The sequence below is a fragment of the Ciconia boyciana genome, chromosome 13 (genome assembly GCF_034638445.1).
Source record: "Ciconia boyciana chromosome 13, ASM3463844v1, whole genome shotgun sequence".
NCBI lineage: Eukaryota > Metazoa > Chordata > Aves > Ciconiiformes > Ciconiidae > Ciconia > Ciconia boyciana.
This window is the reverse complement of record NC_132946.1, coordinates 1,751,416-1,776,831: the sequence shown is the minus strand read 5'-3', so window position 1 is coordinate 1,776,831 and position 25,416 is coordinate 1,751,416. Positions and strand designations below refer to the sequence as shown.

Here is a 25,416-nt window from a genome sequence, read left to right as displayed (position 1 = left end):
CCGTCCTGCCCCACCGGCTGAATGGGGAGCCCTGTTTCCCAGTACAGCTGTTCCTTATCTGATCCACACTCCCAGCTCCCTCGGATGCTCAATGGGGAGATTTGTCCAAAGAAATGGGTCAAACAATGCAGAGAGAAGCACACGGGGCGAAAACGGTGTCAGATGCTCCGCATCGGTTCGAGGAGGAGCTGGGGCGAGAGCTGTGTGCTGGCACGAGCGATAAAGGAGCCCTTGTTCCCCAGGTGGGGACGTAGCCAGGGCCACGGACGTGTCGGGGGGTGCGGGTGGGTGCTCGAGCCCCTGCAGCTCTTGCTGCCATCTTGCCGCATTGGTCAGAGATCAAGAGTTGGGTCTGCCTGGCCGGTGACAGTATGAGTGCTGATGACAAAGTGCTCTGGTAAATTCTGTTGTTTGCAGGGTAAGAGGAAATAATAATTGTACTCTAGTCAAACTGCTTTGACCTCAAGCTGATAGTTTCAGAGCTTCCAGCTGATCCTAAGCACCTCAACGTTTTAGCCAATGAGTGTATTTTAAGAGCTACGCACCTCTCAGGACTAAGAAAATACAAAAATATTTCCAGACATGCCAAATTTTGAAATTACTTTTTTTTTTAAAGTCCAGTTCCACTTTAATATTGCTTGTGATTTGAAGGTTGCTTCTCATTTAAATAACATTATCCTTTAGCTTCTTATGATACCGGAGACTTCAGCATCATTTCTGCTATGAGCTGACTTGCTTTTGGTGCCTCTTGCTCAGAGCTTATCATACTGTATACAGGAGTCCAACATTCAGTATGATAAAATACACAAGGATCCCAACACCGTAACTGAGGCTTTTGCACCAGCACGCTCTCAAAATTACGATTTGGCTTTGGTTTTTTAAATGCAAAGGTGCCCTGATTTGCGCTAGGAATCCCTGCAGCTCGCACTGACGCAGCCCCAAATCAGTCCTTTGGAAGGCCCAGCCGCGTCCCTACGTGGTGCAGGGAGACGATGGCTCTGGAGCTGTGCAATTACCTGTCCGGGGTTTCTGCAGTTCCAAGCCGCGTTTGGCACCACGCGCTGCTCTCGCTTCACTGGATTTGGAGTTACACAGCGATGTGCATCCACGTCATTGTCTGCTGGAGCGATGCACTGAATGAGGGCTTTGCCCTGAGAAGCATTCATGCTCGACATAATTCAGTTATTAATCCTGTCACAATTAACACATCTCTTAGCCTGGGACAGAGGAGACGTGGTAATGCCTTTAGCAATGACTTGATCGTGCTGACTGGCAGCTTATCTGCATAAAATTTGCCATCGTGTGGAATATTATTAGTGCAAATTGTTGGAAGTGAGCAAAAAAAATGCCAGGGTACCTGGGGAGCGGGTTGTTTGCCCCACGCTGTTGTGACACCAACAAGATGCTGATTTCGGCAAAGAACACTGGCTTGGTTTTTAAGATTTCTGTTTAAACAGTTTCTGAAGAAAAAATACTTAACAGTCAAAAAAAAAAAAAGGGAGCGTGCTGAATTTAGTGCTCATAGAAGGAAGTTACTCGGTTCCCTTCCTGGAAGGTGTTTTCTTCTGATGAAAACAGGGTGAAATCAAGTGAAGTCAGGGGAATTGGAAAGAATTTGGTTCCAGGAGGGCACAAGGGGGATGGACAGGCTTTTGCACGGGCTCGGAAGAAGCGCAGGACAAAGTCAAGAGACAAGACACACTGAGCTGGTGGGGTGGGCAAGGGAGAAGGCAGGCTGGGGATGGGCGGGTGGGCGATGCTGAGGGGTGCTTGCCTGGGACCTGAGGCCAGCAATCCCAGCTGAGCGTACGTACCGTGTATTTTCTTTATGTGGTCTATAGGTGTGGTACCTCAGCCCATGACAAACGGATCCGCACAGACTCAGGTGAGTACTGCCTGCTCCAGGATGCCCCGACGGCCGGGGTGGCTGGGCAGCATCCTGGGTTAGCTCAGTTTAGGGAAAGGTGTTGGTGTGATCAAGAGGGATCGGGGGCGAGAGGCCAGGCCCCTGGCATGCCGGCTTTCCTTGCCTCCCACCTGTGACCCGTGAGCCTGTCAGGGTGACTCGCCAGCCTGCAGAGCAGAGAGGATTGCTCGTAATGTCCCCAAGGCTCATTTAGCTCAGCTTAACTGCTGCTGGCTGATTTTAATTGCTTCCTGCTCCAGCTTTAATTTAGGGGTTGAACAAGGCTGGTTTCAGCCCCATTTAATCACTGCTCCCAGTGACAGAGGAGGTGAGCGGCTGGCGGGACGGGGACGTGCTCTGCCTGGCATGGGGGATGCTGGAGAGCAGCGGCTCTGCCGGAAAATCCCAGGGAGCTCCCGCGTGTGCATGTATGTGCATGTGTGTGCATGGTCCCTTCGGCAGGACCCTTCCCTCGGGGCTCTGTTCCTGTCCCTGGACGAGCCAGGCATTGCTCTCTGCCTGGCGCGGCGGCTGGGATGTCTGTCCCCAGCAGGCTGGAGCGTTTTTCTGCCTAGCTTTTAATTTTTTTTCTAATTCTGTCTTAGTGCAAACTGGACTAACATTTTAATTTCCGCTAGCTGAATGGAGGATCCACATCTTCATCTCACAGCGACCTTCAAAGTCCCGGGAAGGAATCGGAGGTAAAAACCCCAAAGATTCCCCCTCCCTTTCACATCCTATTGTAGGTACATACTTGCCTTATCGTACTGTGTAACAATGCCTTTCAATGCATTTTCAGTTTTGTCTCGCAGACTTAGGTACACTTGTATCTATCCAGCAAGCAAAATACAGAGTTTTCTTCCATCCCTTGCACTGTAGATGTGCATGAAATGGAGCCGTGAGCTGTCAGCAGCTCCTGGCTCCAGCGTGGAAGTGTCTGTGTTTCTGGGATAACTCCTTCAAGTGGCTGGTCAAGGGCTCGGGACCCTCGGGGTGACGTGTGCTGTAGCAGCACAAGCTGCTGTCACAGACTCGTGCATCCAAAGATGAGCATCTGCAAACTGCCCCCTGCAAACCGGCATCTGAGAGGGGCAGCAGCATTCAAACGCGAATTAAATCCTATCAGGTTCTGCCTCCCTTCGCTTCTGCCTTCAGATGGGTTTGGCTAAATAGAGTTTAAGGAGACTGCGTGAGGTTTGGGTTACTTGACCGTGTCTGTCCCCTGCCAGCAAGCTGCTAGCTCCACGGGCCATCTCCAGGCTGCAAATTCTTTCCCCTCTTTGTCCGGGCGACAGAAAAGCTTGTGGGGGTTGCACGGCCTCTGCCAGCAGCAGCAGATGTCCCCTATTAACGGATGAGTTTTGCAAGGGTGCGGATGGATGCGTGTTCCATTCCCTGGGTGAGCCCCTGGCTCTGGGAGGACTCGACATGTGCTTGTCCCTTCGGGCATCGCGGCCTCGGGGAGGAGGTGGCACTGCCCCAAACCGAGCAGAGAACGTCAAGGGGTAACGGCAGCAAGGTAATTGGTGCTTTGCTGGGCAGTGACTCGTGCTCGAATAGTTTGAAAGGAGGTGTAAGATGATAGGATGTCTACAAGAGTTTTGGATCTTAAGTGTAATTATACTGAGGAGCTACAGGGCAGGAGGCGAGGCTGGGAAGGCGGGAGGGCAGGAGGAGAGGAGTGGTGAGGTTCAGGTGCTGCTAACAGGAACAAGGCAGGCTAAAATTAAAAAAAGCCAAATTGCTTTTAGCTTGGAGCACAGTGAATTTATCACAGTGTTTAAAGGAGCTGCTCAGGATGGGAGGAGCGTGGATTTGGTGACCCGCAGGGCTGCTTGCAGGGCTGGGGCTGTTTCTCTGGTGGAGCCTGGCTGAAAGCCGCAGCGAAGGGCCGGAGAAGAGGTAGACCTCGCTCTGCAGGGTGAATGAGCGACCAAAAGTACACACAAGGCATAGATTGGTATTCTCTCAGAGTCATTAATTTAGCAGGTTTTTTTCCTAATAAGTAGGGGATTTCTAAAGTGCTCAAAAATTTATCTTTAGCATGAGGCTCTGCTGAAAGGAGAGGAATGCCCCCGTGCAGGTGCTCTGTGGGGTCTCTGCTGGTTCTCCGTGCTTGTGCTGTCCCCTGCCTGATGGCAGCAAGTGCTCAGGCAGCCTCTTCTGAGCACCCCGAGCCTCTAAAACATCTCAAACTCCAGCTGTGTCTGAGAGCTGTGGCCAAAACACCTGCAGTCTGGCATCTCCGTTTCTCTCTGAGCATTAAATAATACATGTCCTGATCCAATGGCTGCTGCCTTTGGAAAACCGGGCTGTGTCCCGGTGCCCGAGCGCAGCGGTTCCTCCCGTGGAGTCACCTTTGGGCTGTTTCAGAGATCGCTGTCCCACCTCTGCACTAGAAACCAGTCCCTGGGGCATGGCAGGGGGGTTGCCTGCAGCTCTGTCCCCCAGCTCGTAGCCTGGCGTGCTCATGCAAGCCACCACCCGGTTCAGTTTGCATTCGTAAGCCAGAGCAAAGCTGGAGTCGTCATCTTGCAGCGTTGGTGGACCTGCCCGTGGTTATCAGTGAAATGACTAGGGTTTGTGAAATCTTCATTTTGGAGTTTCGTGTGCATGGTAGGGCAGCAATGTGAGTAGGCAGGCTTTAAAATGTTTCCTTAAAACTGAAGGTCTTGATTCTGTATGTTTGCCCACTATTGACACGAGCGTGGTGCTTGCAGAGCACAGCTCTGGGGTCCAGCCGCTTCTCCCCGAGCTGGTCTCCTCGGGCACCTCCACCCTGCCCGGCACCAAGACCTGGCAAAGCCTCAGTACAGATGTGATCGATGAAGCCGAAGCTTTAGATCGTGCTTGCTACGGAGCATGCTGCCCGCTGAAACCAGCTCTGATGAACCGAGTCCTGGCAGGGACGATGCTTCCCAGACCTGTGCGGTTTGAGGGGCTCGGAGACCTGGTGTGGGGTCTGTCCCTAGCAGGGATGCAATGGAGTAAAAGCATTTTGGCCAGGCCGTTAACTGGAGCCTGAGGACGTGGTGGCCGTCCTTCACCTTCTGCAGGAACAAGAGGGTCAGGGTTAGTGGAGGGGCACCTGGGGTTTCTGGCTTGAGGGCACATTGCCGCGGCGGCAGTGACTTCAGAAAGGAAAGTTAATTTTCTTATTATAGAAGTACTTATATTAAGCAGATGGAAAGATGCTGTTTTCAATACAGTTCCTAAAGCAAATAGTCCCTCGACTGGCGGCTGTGCTGGGCATGGCCAGCTGGGCACGCAGACAGCCGCTGCTGTCCTCCCACGCACCCCCATCCCCGCCTCGGTTAGCCACGGGTGCTCTGGGAGCAAACGGGTGCCCGGGCAGGCGAACCCCTCCCTGCGAGCCCCGAGGCTCACCCAGCTTGCTCCCTCATCCCTGCTTTCTGCCTACACCAGAGGCTTATTTTTCATTTTCCCAGCAGACGAGCGGAGCAGCTTGTTTCCCCTCTGGCAGCAGCTTCTGTGTTTCTGCTTTTCCACTTCCAGCCGTGGCAGCCACGCATTCTTCAGGCAGGGAAAAAAACCCCACAAAATGCAATGTAGTGATTAACTCTGTGGCTACACGGGTGCTGCCGCCGCCAGTGAAGCCACAGGCACGGCACAGGGGAGGGACTTGGACCTTCTGCTCCAAAAAAACCCCCACCCCTGCGTGTTAGCTTATCGTGCGCGCTGGAGGAAATGCCTCTCCTGGGGCTGCGTGGGGTGAAACGCTGCAGGACACCGTGGCTGTGCTCGTGGCGGTGGGGAGGATGCTGCCATGGGCTGAAGTCTTTTCTCCCTTCTCCACGCAGGATGGAGACGCGGAGAAGAAAGACCCGTTTGAGGAGAGCGGGCTGACCCTGAGCCCAACGGCTGCCGAGGCCAAGGAGAAGGTGCGGGCCAAGCGGGTGAAGAAGAGAGCTCCGCAGATGGACTGGAACAAGAAGCGAGAGATTTTCAGCAATTTCTGAGCCTTGCTGGTGGCTGCCGTCCGCCACCCTCCTGCCCCTGCCCCAGCTCGGACATTTCTGAGGTGCCTACGCCCTGTCCTTCGGTGTCCATGTGAGATGCTTTGTGCTCTGCTCTTCACTGGTTGCTTTTACAAGGCGTATTTTAAAGTCCTTTTTTTTTTTAAATTTTTTTATTATTATTATTATTATTATTGTTACTCACCAGCGATTCTCATAAGACAAATGTGACCAAAGCTCCTTTTCTTGCTTGCTCTTCAGCCCAGCTCTGGCTGCCTGCCGTCCCCTGTTCCTATGAGAAAGGACTGGAAGAGTTTAACTCTTGTTTCTTACCTGCATCATTTAGGCTTCTATTACTTTTTTTTTTTTTTAAATTTGGGGTGTTTGTTTTGGTGTTGCGGGTGTCCCAGACTGAGCCCCATGGGATGCTCTGTGCCCCTGTGCAAACAAACGTCTTATGGCCTCGTGCCCCTGCCGTGGTGGGTGCCCGCAGGGTGGGGTGTACCTGGCACCCCCTCCCCAGCACACCCCATCTGCAGCGTTAACTACTCGCACAATGGGAAAACGGACAGTGGCTGTAAATCGCTCTTGTTGGCTTTGCTATTGAAAAGAAAAAATTTGTTTTGTTGGGTTTTTTTGGTGTTTTTTTTTTTTTAATGTAGTCCCATATGTTTCCAGTTAGTTGAGGAACCTCCCTCCCCACCAGTGACTTCTGCCCCGGCAATAAAAGCCCCTTTTTCATCCCCAGCAGCTCTGCAGAGGGGAGAGGGCAGGACTTAAAAACAAATCCCAAACCCAACAGCCCAAATGCCACAGGCCTCACCATTTGCAGCGGTCGATGCAGCGCTGAGCGGCGGGGGAAGGCAGGGAGCGGGGCCAGTCCTGCCCCGTGGTGCGAGGAACGGTGCTGCCGGCCCGGCTCCGGCAGCCTTGCAAGAAGACAAGAGCCACGAGATGCTACAAAAACTCCTTGGACAGACTTGAAAGCGAGCACAACCCAGCGTCCGTTTCCAGGGCGGAACGCGGGGATCCGGCTCTAGCTGCGGGCTTGGCGCTGGGGAAGTGGAGCTCGGCTGTGGCTGTGCCTGGGTGCTGGGTCCTGGAGCAGGGTCCAGGTCCCACCTGGTTTGTTACTTCTGGGCTGGTATTTGATGCCTCCAGCCCGTGAGCGTAACTGAGTCCCTGTCTCGCCACCGGCAGGACGTCCTCCGAAGCCGTGGAGTCCCTGCGGGGCTGGCTGTGGAGCGGGCAGTTGCTTTGGCTTTCTGAGACCTCCTTTGAAAACACCCTGCTCTTGGTATTACAGCCTCAAAATGTATCTTTAAAGCATTACAAATTAAGCTGCTTTAAGCTCTTTATTACTTGCCTTTGGCTGTAAATGAGGGAAGATGACTAAGCTGAACTACACCACCCTCTCAGAGGTTGCAGACAGAGGTGTTTTACCAGAGCAGGGTCCCGGCCGTGATGGGCTGGCCCCCTCCCGCTGGCGCTCCAGCAGCTCCCCAAGCCCAGCCGCGGTGGCTGCCCGGTATTTCAGCTCAAATGCCAAGGCAGCAGTGGGAAGGGACTGGGCACAGCAGGACAGTCGAGTACAAACCCACTTTCCTCAGCTAAAAGCAAATGGCAGCAATCACTTAGACATCGATGACCATTTTAAAACACACAGCTGTGAATTTGCCCTGGGTTACTCCAGCACTGCTGTGTTACAAGCCCGTGGCCTTTGGGTTAGTGCGCGACAGATATCGTACCGGCTCTGGGTGTATTTCCTAAGTATCGAGCTGAAAGGTGCCTTATAACGTTTACTGCTCTCCTCAGCAGCGGGTTGGGGCTCGGCACAGCGGCGGGTCGGTGCGGGACAGGGGGACTGCAGCAGCGGAGCCGGGACATTTGGCTTCACCATAGGACGCAGCTGATGCCTGCGGCTGTTAGCTGGCCGGCAGGAGAGCATGGAAGCCTCAGGGGTTGAAGGAGATGAGTTCTCTTTTATGAAAGTTAGCTTTTAGGAATGTCGATGGGCCGAACAGGTTGAAAATAATGACTTTGGAGAGGAACTGGTGCAGGTGTTTGGCTATCGGTGACAAGACTGGCAGCGGGATGATGGCTCAGGATGCAGAGAGGTTTGCCTCCCCTCCAGGACTCTGCCATTAACAAGACACCTCTTCCCTATCCCACTTCAAAGACAACTACCTGCTCTCTTTTTGGCCCCCAAAATATTTGCTTCTATAAATCAGTAATCTTTTGAAGAAGCTTTTTTTTTTTTTCCATGGCATGCACGTTGCTTCCCGTGCCTGCATAGCCAAACCCCAGGCAGTGCCCCGGTCTGCGCAGGGCAGAGCGTTCCCCATTACACCAACCTAAACGTCGCACTCGATGCATGTCAGAGAGCAAAGACCTGTTTGTAAATACTGCAATTCTCATACAAGACTGCACCGCTGTAGTTGAGGGGGGGGGGGGGAAGAACGTGTAGTTTTTAATGCAGATCAAAAGAAATCAGGTGTGCAAATCTGTACTGATAAGATTTTAAAATCTTAATCTCTGCTTAGTCCATGGAAACTGCTCCTGGTTAAAGCACTTATCATATTTCTGACATCTTGTAGCTCAGTAGTAGTTATTCAGTTCCTGTACGTTTAACTTGGAAAAAAATCAATAAAGTATAAGGCTGTCAGCTGCATTGTAAAAACATAATGTACACTGTAATGTCAGTAATAAACTTCGTTTTCCCATGTACCGAGTACTTATTTGCTCGTTCCTCATCTGTTTGGTAGGGAACTTCAGAGCGGAATTACAGCCTTCTTTAGCACATTATAAACTGTGCTTCCTCCCTTGCCTGTTTAAAGAGTAACTGAAATTATTCCTTTGAAGCTCCACAATGAAGTCAGCACTGCCCTTTGTTTGAAGAACAAAACACAGACGGTGGTGGTGTCCCTTCTGTCAGCTTCTGAGGCGCACAGTGGTGGTGTCCCTTCTGTCAGCTTCTGAGGCGCACGCTAGCCTGGCTCCTGTGGCCACCGTAACCCTTGCTGGCACACACAGCACCGAGAGCGACACTGGCTTGTCTCCTGTCCCTCCTCCTGCTCTGCATTACCCCTGCTCTTCCGCTACCAGGACCCAAAGGTCACTTGTCCAGGCAGTGGCCTCCTCTGATCCTGGCTGGTGAAGTCTTCAGTTGTACCTCATTCATTGCAGTGTCCCTCGCTGCCCGGGCTAGGCAGGCGGCTTGGCAGGCTGCGTGCTGCCTGCTCTCAGCTGGCAGGGCTGGTTGCTATGGTCTCAGGCTTTGGTGAGATCACCAGTGCTCTCCTCCCTCTGCCCTGTGTTGCACAAATGCCAGCAAACCTCACGAGTAGAAAAAAAACCAACCTCCACCACCTTTATTAAATGTGTATTTACAAGCAGCAGCAAGGCCCCTAGGACAAAGCATTTCTCTCCAGCTACTCCTGACGCGGCACAGCTTGCTGCTCTGCTGGGACACGCTCAGGCATCCACACGGGGGCTGGAGCCTTAAGCACTGACACAGCAGGACTGCTGCACTTTGAAAGACCCTTTTTCCTCTCGAGAGCTCAGCCATTGCCAGCGGCTGCTCCCTCCCCAGAGATGCTGAGCTGGCTGCAGCAGTCTCCTGTTTCCCTGCAGTCACACAGCCAGCCCCGTGCAAAGCACAGCTTTACAGGGCTCAGCTCCGGGCTGCTGCTGAGCTGAAGCAGCTTTGTTGCTCTATGAAGACCGGATGATCCCTCAGCGTCTCTTAGCAGCTGGGCAAATGTCTTGATTGAGGCACTCGTTGCAGCAAGGATTCACAGGCAGGCAGGTCTGCTGGCCAAAGCCCACCAAGAGCCAGTTTATCTCCCTCCAGAGATCCCTGCAGTGAGAGGAAAAACATAAGCCTTCCGATACAGCTGCTTGGAGGGGTTAAAGAACAGCCCGTGCTTTTAAATGGATCCCTTTCACCTACTGCCTGTTCCTCTTGGCTTCCCAAGGTGCCTGGAGGCAGGGCCCAGCCTCCTGCTAAGAACAGCCCTCCTAACCTTTCCTGATCCCTCTGAACTGGGGTGGGGAGCAGAGGACAGACACACGAAGTGCCTGTGGTCATTCTCTTGTGCTAAGGCATGTGCCAGATGTGGAGATGCAACAGAGTACCTGTCAGCTGGCCTTTGATACTGAAGACCAAGCATCAATGAAGGCCAGAATCCAACCATGGTCTGATACTGCTGTGGCCATTAGGCTCAGCAAGGTCCTGTGTAGAAAAGCACCTGGCTTGGGTCATGGTAAACTTGTCAAGGCAAGAATCGGGCATCAAGACCTCCAGGTACCTGGCTGCAATAGTGGTGATCGATATACCTGATAGCCACGAAACAACCAAGTAGCTGAAATGGTGCTGCTGCAGCTCTCTGGGAGAGGAGAAACACCTGCAGACTAGTCCCCCATAAAGAGGAGGGACCCAAAGTGCAGTCACTGAAAATGCTATCAGCAGGATTGTGTGCAGCCATGGCTCCTGAAGCTAGCTTGAGGGGCTTGGTGTGGAGGAAGGAGGCTGGGGTCTCAGACCTCACCTGGGCAGCCAGTCCTCCAGCGCTGCCCGAGTTTCCTCGGGGTATCTGGTCTCCTTCTTCACCCACTTCAGCCTGTTTGTGATCCTGTGCACATGGGTGTCCACAGCTAGGAAGGGAGAGCCCAGAGTTTAGGTGGGGGCAGACACACCTGAACGGAGAGAGCACAGCCAAAAGCTGCCTGTCACAGCAGAGCAGGTACAGTGCCCTGCACGGGCTTCCTCCGCGGGCCGGCAGGAACAGGCAGGTGAAACAGGAGGGGAAGCTCACTCGCAGAACAAACATGCTGCTTTCTTCCGAGGCCCAGAGCCAAAAGCAAGACGGGATGGATATCTCGCACCACGCAGCTAGCAACACGCTCACACAATCTGACCCAGCCTTCCTTCAAAGGTTCGCGTGCTCTGATCTAGCAGGCACAGGGCAGCTTGTCCCAAGTTCTCTTCCTCCCTGTGTTTCAGCTGATGTTATGCAAGTTGCAATCTCTGCCCCTTAGTTTACCCAGATGGAAAACACATTTCATAATACCTACCAACACAAGAGGGTTTGTGAGGCTTAAACGAATGTTTATAAAGTGCTTTGAGCTAAAAAGCTCTGAATGCAAAGTATATTATTGTTAGATCAGCAGCGATAAACCTGTCTCTATAGCTAATTGGGCAAAACCCAGGAAACTGCTGTAAACAGGAAGACTAAGTCTTGCCTCCTAAATCAAAACTGAGCACACAATTATTTGGAAAATAGTTGGCTAGTTTGGCTCCCTCTAGACTTCCCTCCCCCACTGCAGGGAGAGAAGAACAGACCCCAAGCGCTGTCGAATCTAGCGCAAAAGCCACATTTTGTACAGCTGAGGCTCACCGGTGGGGCTGTGGGAGTCAGCTGCCACCCGCACTGACCTTGGGCTGCGTGCTCGCCGCGGCGGCAGTCATTCATCAGGTGGCACCGTTCCTAGCTTTCCCAGGGCTCCTCTATTAAGCAGCAAATACACTTGGAATATTAATCTGTCCCCAGGGGCCCCCAGGCCAGGCAGCCCTCTGGGATGCCGCAGCTGATCGTCCAGCCCCATCTGCCGGCTGCTGCACGCAGCTCTGCTGCCAGCCACGCTCCCTCCGTGCTTCCCAAAGAAGCATCGTGCAGGAGCAAACCCGCCCTGGGTCTGGCCTGGGCCCATCTCCACCGCAGACTTCTTCCCAGCCTATCACTGCTAAAGCACACAGCTCCACGGGGTACAGCTATGTGCTTTCCTATGCTCTCTGTTCAATAAACACGGCAAATAAGCAAATGTACCTGTGGTCACCTATTGCCCAGCCGCAGGAACTAAAAGAGATCAGAAATTCTGTAGCTACAGATTGCCCGAGACCATTTCTTTCTACGACCCATCATGAATTACCGATTTCAAACAGTAATTTTACTAAGCCCTGCTTCTGCCCTCTTATGGCTTGCCAAACAAAAATCCCGAATGAGATTTGTTTAAACAGAAGCAACCCCGGAAAAAAATAACCTCAGACTATCCTACAGCTATCACCAAATCACAAAATTACCCCCACCTCTCTTTCACTTGACACCAAAGAGATTTCAAAGCATTATTCTGCTAGCACATCTTTTTGGATGCCTACCCAATTCAGCAATACTTGCACTGCTTACCAGCATCTGAGGGGAGGGAGTGACTGCCCTTGGGGATTTCTGCTATCAAATTTGGGGAAAAACAGTAGCTGGATCCCTGCTTAAATCCTATAGCAACTCATCCGCTGCGAGTGGTTGAGGGTCACATCCTTCACCCACCCAAATACTCTGCGGATGACTAAACTGAAGCGATGCTATCAGGCTCCTGGGGCCGGTAGTTTACCCAGCTGCAATGCTTCCCCTCTGCCCAGGGAATGGATCAGGCAGGATTTAGGAGAGGAACAGGAAAAACATGGTCCAACCTACCTATCCCGGACACGCTGTCCCAGGCAATGTTCATGGCCAAGTGGGCCATTTTGGGCCCAACTCCTGGCAGCTGCACCAGCTCCTCCACGGTTCTCGGTATGTCGCCCCCGTACTTCTGCTTCAGGATGGCTGTCGTCTGCTTTATGTACTTCACCTTGTTCTGGAAAACCAAGGGGAAAGGCAGAAAATCCAAGTTGCCCTCCGATACAGGGAAAAGAGACAAACAGCTCAGAAAACAAACCATTCCTGAGCGTATGTTACATGTGAGGCTACACACCGGAGTCTGCGGAGGGGAGACAGAGGTCTTTGATTTCTCCTTGAAAGCAAAATGCTGAGACCTGATTAGCTCTAACCTCCCCTGCGCGCTCCAGGCACTTCAGCAAACAATCTTGCTGTGAATACAAATTGCTAAAAATGGTGTAAAATACAGCCTTCAGCTTGACTCCAGGGGAAAGATCACCACGGGGCACGGCACGCAGGCTGAATACCGGCTGGGGGTGCGTCTCTCAGGAGCAGGGCTGGTTTGCACCCACCTCCTGCTGTCAGCTCAGCGACTGGCCACGAGTACAGCCTGCAAAGGACAAGCCTGCACCCGCCTTGCGCTCCTCCCCTGGGCCTCTGAGCTGTCTCAGACAGCTGCATGGGAGCAGAGGACGGTGGAGGGGGTTCCTCTACGTGCACATCGGGTGCTGCCGCGATCCTGCACTCACCCTCCAGAATCCTACAGGGTAAATGATCTGCCCAAGCGTCGCATCATCCATCTGCAAAATACTGTCGACCGTGAGGCCGTGCTGCCTCAGGCGCAGCATGGCAGCTGATGTCACCTGGTCCTTGGTCTGGCTGGAGAGCATCAGCGACAGCAGAACTTGGTAGCGCATAACCTGGGGAAAAGGACAGTGAGACACCCCAAGATCTCTGAGAGGATCTGGCCACCTCTGGGGCTCAGTTCTCCCACCCAGCACCATCTTCAGTCCAGTGCATAACATGCACCTACCCTGGTTCAGCCGTATCCGTCTACAAGACACTGGAAGGCTGCAACAGAAATAATCCATAACCTTTTAATGCTACCACACAATAAAGGGAAAAAAGAAACACCTTCAATCTAAGCAGTCAGCTTGTGTAAAGGGGCACAGAGCAGCTATGGCCTGCTGGGATCTCGCATCCAAGGATGCCAGTGCTTAGCCACAAAGGGTCAGACAAAGCTCTTCCTGATGATGGGATTCTCAGGAGACCTCACAGGATGTAGAAGTACAAACGCCCAACGATTTTTCATGCAACTTCTGCTCTAAAGGAGCTTTTGAAAATCCCATCCCTTTCCCACTACGCTTCAGTAGGAACTGGGTATCTGGCTCCAGTGAGCTCCTTATGAAACCAAATCTAAAGAACTGGGATGACAGAGCCTGGGAGATGAAGCACAAAACCCACAAGTTCCTCTGATGCTGTCACGCGGGGTTTAGCCCAGACCATTCACCTCCTATTTTTCAATAGATTTTTCCCCAGATGCGATTCTGTTCCCACCAGAATGAGGAGGATGATGCAACTAACCTGGACTGACCCAGGATAACATGGGATACAATCCTTCCTCCAGCTCTCTTACAAACAAAGTTTACAAAACCGCAGGTGCACCAGGAAAAATCTCTGAGCGCATGGAAGTAGGGTAATCTCCGAGCGCATGGAAATTGTGTGAGGAGCGCTGGTGTGAGCTGAGGGTTACAACATCTGCTTTTTCTTGGAAGCAGCAACCCTGCTTCCCTAGGGAAGAAAAGCTATTTCCGTATCAAGCACCGTGGTCCCCCTGGCCCCACAGCTGCACTTGGTGCCAGCCCACAGGGCTGCAGAGCGTGTGACGCTGTCTGAATCCGGAGTCAAAGCTAACCGTTTTCCCCAGGGATCCAAGCCCAAGGCACGATGCCAGCAATAAGGACAGCGTCACGTGTGCTGAAGCGGTGCAGCTGTGTCTTCAAGACCCCTCCCTCAGAGCCCGGCAGGTCGCCATAGAGCGCACGACTCCCGCTGCTCCGCCGAGCCTGCCTGCGGGTTATCTCCGCGTTCCCACACCAGCGCCGTGCACGAGAGCGCAGCCCTGCAGCCCCGGATCCCAGCGCCGCGCCACGGCCTCACTCCGCTTTGTTTTTTTGTACTGATGCAAATGGTCCCCTCGGAGGGAGGTGTCATCTGGGGCCTTTGATTGTGTTCCCAGGCTTGGGGAGCACAGTGCCATCCCAGCATGGCCCTTCCTTTCAACCAGTATCCCCTTAGAAGTGGGCCGCAAGAGGGGAGGAAGCCAACCTATGCTTCTGGACTGCTCTGAAGAGCATAAAAGCAGCCTGGAAAGTTTTTTCTCAGCTCCCCTCGCCTGTTCTCCGTACTGTTTTTCCTCTGTATTACAGAGCCATCTTGCTGGATACTTTCCTTGGACTCCTACAGAGATTTTTAAGAAAAAAGGGACATGCCTTCACACCCTGCCAGCCTTCCCCAGAAGACAGCACTGCCACAATACACTTTCAGGGTTTTCACTCCCAAGTCCAAAATCATCCAATTTTTGCTGTGGCTCCTACTCTTGGTTCAGCCTGCTAACTCTTCTGGCAGCAGCTGAAGCAGAGGACAAGGGCCTTTCACAGCTGTGTTTGCTAGCTGGTCTCTAGTGCCCAGCATGGGCTGAATACGAGCAGAGAACATCTCAGAAAACACCCACTGCCGTTTCACAAGGGCTGCCTGAAGCCAACGAGCCTGGCATCAGAGAGGCACCGGCTGACTCTCCTCCTCTAGCAGGATGAAGGGTTTCTCTCATACGCACGCTTGTGCAGTAACCTCTTGTGGGACCAATCCCAGCCTAGAGTCCTGATACGCCTTGTGTTTATTTTTCTGTTCTGGCGATATCCAAAATGGGACATATCCAGGGGCAACGTGAGGACGAGGAAGGCCGGAGGGCTGCGGAAGCGGGGTTGTATTTTCATGTGCCCGCCTGACGGAGCAGGGCAGCAGAGTGTTGTTACCTGTGGAGGTGCGCTGCTGTCGTAACACTTCTCCACTCCCATCTCATCGACGGGAGCATCTCTGTTCCTCCTCATTTCCCGGATGCGCTCCAGCTGCTGGCGCCAGTCCCTTGGCTCCCAGCGTGGTCTCTGGGGCTCAGACGTCCCTTGCTCCGCACCATCCCCCTGCCCAGATTCGTAGGCTATGGCGACGCTCTTCCTCTTCCTGCTGCGCCTCGGGATGCTGGCTGTGCTGCGGACCTGGCTCACTGCAAGAGATGGGAGAGAGATTTTCAGGCCTGAGGCCAGGGGAAAGAAGCCTTCGTCTCCCACCAGAGCCCAGCGCCAGCCCCGTGTGTCAGCAACCACCCGGGGGACCCTGACGAGGGCTGAATTCGTCTTCCCCGCAGTCCCAACCCAGCAGCAACCCCTCACATCCACCCAGCCCTAACTGGAGCCAGCCATGGGGCGAGGAATGGCTGGGAAGGACCTGGGAAACAGGTGACAACGGCTGGGGACACATGTCACACCACGGGGACGCGTGACCCAAGCACACAGGAGGCTGCTGAACGACGAGATGCATGCCCAGGCCCTCGCCCAGTGCCACAGGCAGGACAGCCGCCGGGGTGCTGCCACAGCCCGGGCTCCGAGGGGAACGTGACAAGGACACCATGCCCTGTCCGGACACCGGCTGGGCCGGGCCCTCATCCCCCTGCTTGCAGGCCCCCAGGCCCCCTCCCCGTGCCAAGGCCGGGCCGGGGCCCCACACGACCCCGCCAGCCCGGGGAAGCACCGATCTCCGCGCCCGCGCCCCCGCCCCGTACCTCCGGCCGCCCCCCCGGCCCTGCCGAGCCGCCGGGCCGCCGCCCACCCCCCGCCGGCGGACAGGGCCGCGCACATGGCGGCGGTCCCGGGCACTACCGGCCCCGGCGTGCCCCGCGGCGGGCGGCGGGCGCCGGAAGCGGCGGGACTTCCGCCGGGGGCGGGGCGCGGCGCGGTGCGGGGGGGCCGGCGCGGAGCGGGGCGCGGGCCGGGGGCGGCGGGGCCGGGCCGGGGGTCGGCGGGTGAGTGAGGGAGTGGGCGAGCGGCGGCCCCGTTGCCCGGGCGGGGGGCGCTGCCCGCGCCGGGGGCCGGGGTGCGCGGGGGCCTGGCGGGGGCCTAGCGGGAGGCGGGGCCTTGCCGTGCCCCGGGGGTGTGTGTGTGTGTGTGGGGCTGGCGGCTGCCCCCGGCCGGGGGGTGTCCCCTGGGTGTCCCCTGTCAGGGAGCCGGGCTGTGCCGGGGAGCGGGGCCCTGTGGCGTCTCCCCCGTTGTGTGTCCCTGAGGGGTTGCGGCGTGTCCCGGGGCGGTGCGGGGGGGATTGCGGTGCGGTCCCGGCGTGTCCGGGGAGGGCCGGGGGGACGCTGTGCCCTGTCCCGGGCTGTAGCAGGGGCTGCGGTGTGTCCCCCGCGGCGGTGGGTTGCGGTGTGTCCCCCTGGTGATGTTGGGCTGGGGGCCATGGCGTGTCCCCTGGGCTGGGGGCAGCAGCATGTCCCCTGGGCTGCGGGGACAGGGGCTGTGGCGTGTCCCCGGGGAGCAGAAGGGATTGCTGTGGCGTGTCCCCGGGGCGTGGGGAAGGCTGTGGCATGTCCATGGGGGCGTGGGGCGTAGCTGGGGCCTGCCGGGTTTGTGCGGGAGCCTGTGCCGAGGGCAGGGTGCTGGGGCTGGGCCAGCATGCGAGGATCGGGTGTCCTGCTCTGAGCCGGGTGCGGGGGTCCCCGAGGGGCCGCGGGCTGGGGCTGGCTGGGGAGACAGTTTCTGAAGGACGTTACTGGCGATGTCCCGTTGCTTTAATGGGTGTGTTTGTTCTCGCTCCCCCTCTTTCTCCTTGCCATGGCAGCATTTGGATGTTGGAACGCTCAGATTCGTAAGTCCTTCCTCACGTCTTGCTACTTTCGACATCTACTTTACAGTGCTGTGTGCTTGTCCGTTGCTTTTGGACTGGGAACAAGTACTTTGGCTCACACCCGCCAAAAAGTGTGTGTGTGTGTGTGTGTGTGTTTATACTTCAAAAATCAGCTCAGCGGTTCTAAAGCGGTGGTTGCTCTGTGTGGGCTGTGGTGGTGCCGGGCATTCAGTGCTCCCAGAAAATGGTAGCCCAGAGCTCCCCGTTCCCCGGATAGCTGCAGGATGCGGGTGCTGAAGGCAGGAGCGGTGCAGGCTCCTCATGCGTGCGGGCTCCTCGCTGTTTTGTCCTCAGCGTTGGGCTTCTTCCCTGTTTGAAATGGCTTGAGGCACCAGATCTGTTCATAAAAGCCACGGTGTGATGGCTGTTACTGGTGTTTTCCTGCTTTTCTTTTCCCCTTGGGCCTCCCTTAACAGAACCCCCATTCGGTATTTGCAGGGACTCAGCGCTGCTTGCTTGTCAGCAATGGCAAAGCCTCAGAGCAAGGATTCTGGACTGAAGGAGAAGTTCAGGAATCTCTTGGGGCTGGGAACATCCCGGGGAAGTTCAAAGTCGTCGGAGGGCAAGCAAACAGAGTTTATCATCACTGCGGAAATACTCAAGGTGCGAGAACTGACCATAGTAAAGGTGGGGATAGTGCCTGGATTACCTGAGCTGAGAGGATCGGAAGGAGGGCTTGCTCATTCTCTTTTCTGTTTTGATGTTCATTCCCTCTCTGGTCATGCCTTTTTACCTGATCTCTCAATTCATTCTCTAGTGAAATGGATGTAAAACTCACCTACTTTGAAGTTACAGCATTTTAATTATTCAGTGTTTGAACACTTTTGATATATTTGATAGGATGGTGTTGTCTTACATCGGGTTACAGGGTGTTTCCTCAAAATACGTTGCTCTTTTTTTATAGTCTGAGCTGGATGATGATGAGCTGATGCTCACCTGGTGGCAGTTAGCACAAGCTGGAAACTGTTTCTATTTTATGAAAACCTTATGGTTTTGTGAAAATTAAAAAAAAAAAAAAAATTCCAGTAATTGGTGCAGCAAGTCTGTAACCAGAATAGTTGGCACACAGGGAGGAAAACACATAAAAGGGAGAAGGAGACCATAATCCCTTCCTGTCTGTGCTGGAGCAGCCAAGCTCTTACTTGCTGGAAGGCTGGGAAGCCGGACTTAATGTCCCTCCTTTCTCTGCCCTTCTCCCATGAACTGGGCGATTGCCACAGTCAGTGAGTTACGAACTTTTCTGAAGAAAATGAGATGTTCTGTCCTGGAGGTGAAAAGCTGCTTGTCTCCAGTTCTGCGAAAGTTCTGGTTTTGACAAATCATTTGCTAATGGAAAAATGTTTTTGGAGAAATTCCTGAAAAGTTCCAGTGATGAATAATGGTTAGATCATTTTGGACAAATGTGTAATTTATTTTTCAGTGGTTCATGATCCCCTTTGAGAAATGGATAAGTGTTTCTAGTAAGATAAACTGTTAGCTTATTTCTACATCTCTTTCCAGGAACTGAGCATAGAATGTGGATTAAGTAACAGGATACGAGCAATCAGTCAAATTTGTGAAGTGGCAAAAACAAAAAAAATTGAAGAGGTAAGTTTCAAAGTGTTCAGTGAACATTGGAAGGATGAAAATTTAAGCAACAGCTCTTAACCTGTCATAAGAGGCTCCTGTAGTTTAGCTCCTGCCTTTTAAAATTGGTAATCCCAGAAGCTGTTTTGTGCTGTCCACACCTGTAAAAGGGTGGCTCGTGTGCCAAGGCAATTACTTTTGTCCAACCTGCCAACTGTGGAGCAGAGAGGACACAGCTGATGGGCTTCCTGAACTGAATGGAAGGAGAATGCTGCAAATATGCAGGCCTGTTCAGGACGGTTCACGGGAGATGATGTTAATCCTGTAGAAGAGGTGTTTGCTAGCTCCTTCTGTCTTGTTAATAAGCAACCTCAAACTGGTTTTAAACTCATCTTGTATTTGGGTGAAGGTTTCTGCACAAATGTTCATACTGAAGTAAGTGTGTGAATGAAGAACTTCAGTTACTGGGGTGCAAGTTGTCACGTAGGACGGGATTTGGTGTTTCTCATGTGGTTCATCTGAGCTTATGACCAGGCAGGTGAGAGTGTCCCTCAGAAAAGAGAACTCTGGACATGAAATCCCTGGCGATCTTGTTCGTTAACTTGCCATAATTAATGACTGACCTACTGGGTAACGATCCCAGAAGAAGCTTAACTTTCCTACTACTGCCTGTCTCCTGTGTTTATTTTCAGCATGCAGTGGAAGCAATATGGAAAGTGGTAGCTGATATGCTCCAGCCAGAGCGCCCCATCGAAGCCAGACATGCTGTTCTTCATCTGCTAAAGTCAATCGTTCAAGGACAGGTGAAAACAAACAAACTGTAGAAGAAACACTACACTGAAACTAGGGTTTGTGCAGAGTATGAACACGAAAAATATTGGGTGGCTCTTCTCTACAGCTTCCCATGTTTCTTATTTTGGTTGTGCCTAGTAAATGGGAAGAGGAAGCATTTAAATTTAAGTCTTGGTTTGACCTCATAGCAAAACCTTTCATACAACTTGTAGAAAACTTTTCTGTTTTGGGGCAATGTTCTTGAAAAAGAGGAAATACTTGGGGTTAAGTTCAGCATAGTACAGCAAATTTTATATGGTCTTTGCCCAGACCTATTAGTCCTAGTCTGCAGCTGTTTTTGATGTTTCAGCCTGTCAAGTATGCAAAAAATTCTGTATGAGATACTTCTCTAGCCTGGCCAAGTTAAGCATACTATGAATTCTTCAGATTTCACAATGTGCTATACAAATGTTAAGACTATATTAGACCAAAGTATTCTGAAAAAGTAGGGATAGAGGCTTACGAAAAGAATAGGCATTGATTCTGGTTTGTTGGCTTGGTTTTTTTAAAATGCTCTACTGGCAGTGCTGTCAGTTGCAGTTTCCATGGATTACGTTGTGTATTGGATGCTGTCTGTGTGTTGCTGGACAAAATGCCTCCAGCCCTGAGTGCTGATACAACAGACTGAGAAGACCTGAGCCATTGTCAGTAGCCAGTAGAGGCTGGAGGTATTTTCAGGAGACTTTCATAGCCCATAGGAAAAGAAAATAATTTCAAGCATGAAGATTACTGTTACCTTGATAAGACCTTGATAAGGTCCAGGCCTTAACTGTCTTTTTTCATTAGTGACCCTGTTATTCCCCTCCCCTCCTCTTTTTATTTTTTTTTAAGGGTGAAAGATTAGGGATCCTCAGAGCACATTTTTTTAAGGTTATTAAGGACTATCCCTCCAATGAAGACTTGCATGAACGGCTTGAAGTATTCAAGGCTCTAACGGAGAATGGACGATACATCACCTACTTAGAAGAAGAGTTAGGTGAGTATTGTCTGTACCCCTCTTCAATTTGGTGGGAATAAGTCAAGGGACAGGCATTCAGTGATACGAGAAAAAGGTGGTGATAACACTTCTGGGGAGACAGCATATTGTAACAATTTGTTTTCCTTCTTTAGCTGACTTTGTACTACAGTGGATGGATGTTGGTTTGTCTTCTGAGTTCCTTCTGGTTTTAGTGAACCTGGTGAAATTCAATAGCTGCTATCTGGAAGACTATGTAGCTGATATGGTCCAGTAAGTTGTTTTTTTTAACTCCTACGTGCTTATTCTTGGTAAATTACAGGAGAAAGTTGCAGATCAATATACAGATAAGTGGAATCTTTTTTCATCCAATCTGGATCTGTTTCGTTTCAGGTCATACTTGACATTTCTGACAAATATTTGATTTTCAGTTCGTACAATGTTCAGATCTGTTTTAATTTAACTGCATGTGCTTTCCCCATTCCATCTGATGGACCTGATTGCATTGCTTAGTCTCGCAAAGGGTCTCTGCTATTGTATTCGTGTAGGCGTACTGAGTTGCATTTAAGTGCAACTTTAAGCTAACTTCTATAAAGAGATTGTAGCGTTCAGTGTCTCTAGGAGTGTTATCAACAATGCCACAGTAAGGGGAATGATCAGTAAAATAACATGCCAATTTACTTGTCTATTTTGGCTCTTTATAATTTGCCTAAAATCATATTAAGCAGACAATTATAATTAAGTGTTCTTTCCTAACAGCAAGATATGCCTCTTGTGCATTCAGACTTCATCATCTGTGGACATAGAGGTCAGTAATTTGAGTCTCTCTTAGTACTTTAGAGTTCTTTGAAATTCTTTGAAACTAACTTTTACAAACAAAATCAGATCATCAGACTCTCCTCTCAGTTTATTCTCATCTTACGAGAGAGCTAATACAATGTTATGAAGTACTTGTAAGCCGCTGAATCTCGTACACCAGTAATAATTTTATTCTAAAACAAACAGAGCATTGATAAGCGATAATTTGATAAGCGAATCAGTGTTTCAACAGTGCATTTTATGGTTTACTTTCCATCTTGCAATGATTTAAAAAAAAAAAAGACATATCTGTATCCCTTTTGACTTCCAGAAGATTTCCTGGGTCTGCCAGGTTAGCATTTGACCTGCTTTATTCCTAGAGAAGTGTGTAACCATTTTGTCTTTCTCTTCCCCAAAGATTTCCTTGCAAGTCCTAGATGCAGTTGTTTGCTATAACTGTCTGCCATCAGAGAACCTGCCAGTATTTATCATCACTTTGTGCCGTACCATCAATGTGAAGGAGCTCTGCGAGCCGTGCTGGAAGGTCAGAACTTTCTTGTAGTTTTGTTTTTTAATGAGTTTGCTCTTTTGGCCTCATAGATGAAGTGTCAGATGTGCCTGTGTATATCTGCCATAAATTTCAGTTTCATTTTAAGAGTAAATTAAAAATTGTTTCAAGTATTAAGGGATCAGCAGATTGTTAGTGTAAGTCCTGTCATGTCCATGGAATTTACCCATAGTTTCCTCTCAGCTGATGTGACAGGCTTCTGTTGTGGCATGGAAATGGCTGGACACGTTTACTTACCATAAGTGGGCATGATCGGCGAGATAACTGCGTATTTAGGCTAACGAGTGTTTTAACAATTGGATATTTAAGTGTTGTCTTTGAATTTTCAGCTTATGCGCAACCTTTTGGGAACTCATTTGGGACACAGTGCCATCTACAACATGTGCAGGATCATGGAAGACAGGTAAAGAAGGTGTATCTTAACAAAACCCAAGGAATTCAGGAGAAGTCCTGTTGAGATAGATAGGGGAGTCACTGACCTCAGTAGAACAAGCTGAAGGTTCTGATGCTTAGAAATGAATTCCCTTCCTAGTTATGCTGCTGAAGTGCTCATTTTTTGGCTTCCTGAATTGAATTTTCCTTTGTTTAAAGTTGTACTAAATGATTTTCTGCTTTTAATGTTTGTAAATTGCAGTGCAAGGCTCCGATGTATAACAGCTGGGAATTCCTGTTGTGACGGTGTTTCTTCCTGTTGACTCTTGTATGCTAAAATAATTGTAGCATGGCCTAAGACTTTCCTTCCATCTGTTCTTAGAGCTTACATGGCGGATGCAGCGCTGCTGAGAGGAGCTGTGTTCTTTGTTGGGATGGCTCTGTGGGGTGCTCATCGCCTCAACTCACTCAAGAATTCCCCAACTTCAGTGCTGCCTTCATTCCTCAAGGTAGGATGGGATGCTGGAGGAACTTTTTCATCAGGTATACATCTGGACCTGTACAAATTTAGAACAAAAATGTGGTCCCCTACACCAAAGAGATCTTTGTAGGCCTGAAAGACGAGAAACAGCAATTTGGGTATAGGGTGAAGCATGGGGAAACAGTAAAAGAACAGAGGATTTAAGTTTGAAACTGAGGCCTCCTTCTGGAATATCTTTGTTGGCCAGAAAAGCAAAGTCTGAGTTCTTTTTATCAAATATCTACATTGTGGGTACTTTAGCTTAAAAAATAAAAACAAAGCAAAACATTCACTCTTTCCAGTGTCTGGTACAAAAAGCAAGGGATGGTGTCTTCAGGGACAGCCTCAGAGCGCTCTCAACATTTTCTCATCCCAGGGCATCAAGCAGGAATTGCTAGCTTTAACCTCATGTGTCTGCTCTGTAAGGTGGGACTGTATTTGACGTCTGATCTACAGCTGTTTGCAAGAGTGCATAACTGCGCTTTATAAAGCGGTTCTTTGCCCTTTGTGTGCATAGGCTTGAATATATTTATCTCAGACCTTCAGGCTAAGTTCCTAATTAGTAAGGCATGCTTCATTTGAATTTAAGAGGGTTTCTGATCACTGCTTTCCAACTGTTAACTGACTGAAATGCTTTGTATTCCAGGCCATGACATGTCCCAATGCAGTTGTGTCTTATGAGATAGTTTTGTCCATAACACGTCTGATAAAGAAGTATGGGAAGGAGCTGCAAGCTGTAACGTGGGATATCCTTTTGGACATCATGGAGCGATTACTGCAACAGCTGCAGGTAAGTGTTGAGCCTGTCTTGATGTGCTTTCAATCAAAAGACCTTGCCATAAATATTTTTGCAAATTGATCTCCTGTTTGTACACTCTAGTGAACTTTGAAGCTGAATGAACGTTTAGCCCAGTTCTCGATACTGTGCTTCTCAACTGAGTTTTCTGTTTGTATTTAACAGTTAGCACTTTCTGGTAAGGTGGAAGTCTTTTTTAGGAATGTTTTTGTCTCTGTTTCAGAGTTTGGAGAGCCAGGAACTTAAGTCCATTGTACATGATCTTTTGACTACAGTAGAAGAACTCTGTGACCAGAATGAATTCCATGGCTCCGAAGAGAGATTTTTTGAGCTCGTGGAAAGATGTGCTGATCAGAGACCAGTAAGAATTTACTTATTATCGACTTCCTTTGTTGCCAGTTGAATCTGTTTTGTTACTCAGTACAGTTGAAAGTTGGGAGTCCTAAAATAGCAAGTGGTCAGAAAATCACAGCAAGGACTTATATGAGCCTTATTCTTGGGGAGGGTGTTGGGGGAATGGATATATTGTATTTGCTTATACACTAAAAAAAAAATTCTTGATCTTTCCGTGAAAGGAATCTTCTGTATTAAACTTGATAACATACAGAGCTCAATCCATTCATCCTGCCAAAGATGGCTGGATTCACAACCTGCAGATGTTAATGGAGAGATTCTTCAGGTATGAAATCATAACTTTGTGAATACAAGGCACTTTCAAATGTTTCTTGCCACCTTTTCATCTTAGATAATTTTGTTTTCTGAAGTTCTAATGGTAGTAAATGACTGCTAAGAAGTATGGTAGTTCTGGGGCACAGTACATGAAAGGATTTTGTTTCACAGAAGAAAAACTTTCCGCGGAGTTTTTTATGCTTTTTTTTTCTTTATTTCCATTGGATAGTGCTGTTCCAGTTAGCTTAGGCAGTTACATGTTCCACTCCACAGCACTTTGTAGTTCTGACACCAAACAAGACTTTCCTGTTAAGCGTGAGGATTGCATATGGTTATCCAGTATTGAAGTTATCTGTTTTTGAATTGGTACTCCTAAACGTATTCTTGTGCTCTAAAATATCAACATACAGCAATAACAAACTTCTGTCTCATCTGTGAAATGCTGCCAAAGAGCAACTCTTCCTCGGTGTCATATGTTTGGTTTTGAATTTTCTCACCAGAGCACTTGTTCTTCTGACATGTGCTTCCTAGTTTGGATTGGAAATGGGAAAACTGCAGTTACAGGTCTCCAGAAGTAGTAAAAGCTGAACTGGGATTCCAGTCTCCAATTGTTCTTGAATCTGATTTCGTATGTAGAGACATTAACTGAAGGCTAAGCTATTCTCTAACAGTTATTGTTCTAACTCTTAAGAAGTTTCCTAGTTTACTTTAGTTTTACTTTCCTTTTCTCCTCTCCCCCTTTCCCTAAATATCAGCAACTTTATTTTATTCATCCTGAATTTGCTCTTCCCATTTTAGGAACGAAAGTCGTAGTGCTGTTCGTATTAAAGTTCTGGATGTCTTGTCCTTTGTCCTGAGTATTAACAGACAGTTCTATGAGGTGTGTGTTTATCTGTTTCTGATGATCACATGTGAGATCTTAAGTGGGTGGGAAAGGCTTTGGTGAGGCATGTTTTATGGTGTGCTTCAGCTCGTCTCTGCCACTGGGGAATGCACAGAACTGTTTTTTAAATGTTGCACGCCGTAGACGTGTTTCTTTAGGATGGTTGTAGGAGGACTTGCCTTTTAATT

General features: G+C 50.4%; 3 protein-coding genes across 12 annotated transcripts in view; 2 read left to right on the top strand and 1 right to left on the bottom strand.

Annotated features, from left to right (window-relative positions):
- The window catches only part of NHERF2 (NHERF family PDZ scaffold protein 2), a 41,051-nt gene extending 32,441 nt beyond the window's left edge, over positions 1–8,610 (top strand). The window contains exons 5-7 of the mRNA XM_072877993.1: positions 1,842–1,885; positions 2,545–2,607; positions 5,728–8,610. Coding sequence (XP_072734094.1) covers positions 1,842–1,885; positions 2,545–2,607; positions 5,728–5,886 — 266 coding nt within the window. The 3' untranslated portion in view covers positions 5,887–8,610. The remainder of the gene's footprint in view (positions 1–1,841; positions 1,886–2,544; positions 2,608–5,727) is intronic.
- NTHL1 (nth like DNA glycosylase 1) lies at positions 8,599–16,280 on the bottom strand. 2 transcript variants are annotated; one of them, XM_072877995.1, is made up of 6 exons: positions 16,153–16,280; positions 15,350–15,597; positions 13,064–13,234; positions 12,354–12,513; positions 10,434–10,539; positions 8,599–9,742 (listed from the first exon to the last, which is right to left on the bottom strand). In XM_072877995.1, exons 1-6 carry the CDS (start codon positions 16,226–16,228, stop codon positions 9,619–9,621), a joined length of 885 nt encoding a protein of 294 aa, XP_072734096.1. In that variant the 5' UTR covers positions 16,229–16,280; the 3' UTR covers positions 8,599–9,618. The 2 variants fall into 2 exon arrangements, with proteins under 2 accessions (XP_072734096.1, XP_072734097.1); XM_072877996.1 differs by lacking the exon at positions 16,153–16,280 and adding an exon at positions 13,348–13,385 and having other exon boundaries at positions 15,350–15,446.
- Positions 16,281–16,373: 93 nt separating this feature from the next.
- Positions 16,374–25,416, top strand: part of TSC2 (TSC complex subunit 2) — a 35,930-nt gene continuing 26,887 nt past the window's right edge. For 5 of the 9 annotated variants that reach the window (XM_072877990.1, XM_072877986.1, XM_072877985.1 and 2 more), the window contains exons 1-14: positions 17,101–17,231; positions 17,709–17,873; positions 18,771–18,857; positions 19,529–19,639; positions 20,499–20,643; positions 20,778–20,895; positions 21,382–21,430; positions 21,839–21,964; positions 22,318–22,391; positions 22,743–22,869; positions 23,527–23,670; positions 23,900–24,037; positions 24,252–24,355; positions 25,144–25,225. In XM_072877990.1, coding sequence (XP_072734091.1) covers positions 17,142–17,231; positions 17,709–17,873; positions 18,771–18,857; positions 19,529–19,639; positions 20,499–20,643; positions 20,778–20,895; positions 21,382–21,430; positions 21,839–21,964; positions 22,318–22,391; positions 22,743–22,869; positions 23,527–23,670; positions 23,900–24,037; positions 24,252–24,355; positions 25,144–25,225 — 1,560 coding nt within the window. In that variant the 5' untranslated portion in view covers positions 17,101–17,141. Of the gene's footprint in view, positions 16,393–16,531; positions 16,638–17,099; positions 17,232–17,708; positions 17,874–18,770; positions 18,858–19,528; positions 19,640–20,179; positions 20,336–20,498; positions 20,644–20,777; positions 20,896–21,381; positions 21,431–21,838; positions 21,965–22,317; positions 22,392–22,742; positions 22,870–23,526; positions 23,671–23,899; positions 24,038–24,251; positions 24,356–25,143; positions 25,226–25,416 lie in introns of those variants that run through there. The other 4 variants (XM_072877988.1, XM_072877987.1, XM_072877992.1 and 1 more) reach the window with 4 other exon arrangements.

Excerpts from the sequence above, each read along its gene's own strand:
- NTHL1 (XM_072877995.1), bottom strand. The coding sequence starts at position 16,228 with ATGTGCGCGGCCCTGTCCGCCGGCGGGGGGTGGGCGGCGGCCCGGCGG. Across the intron at positions 13,235-15,349 it reads ACAGCAGCGCACCTCCACAG|GTTATGCGCTACCAAGTTCT; the intron begins GTAACAACACTC and ends CCTTTTCCCCAG. Across the intron at positions 9,743-10,433 it reads CTGGAGGACTGGCTGCCCAG|GGATCTCTGGAGGGAGATAA; the intron begins GTGAGGTCTGAG and ends CTCTCACTGCAG.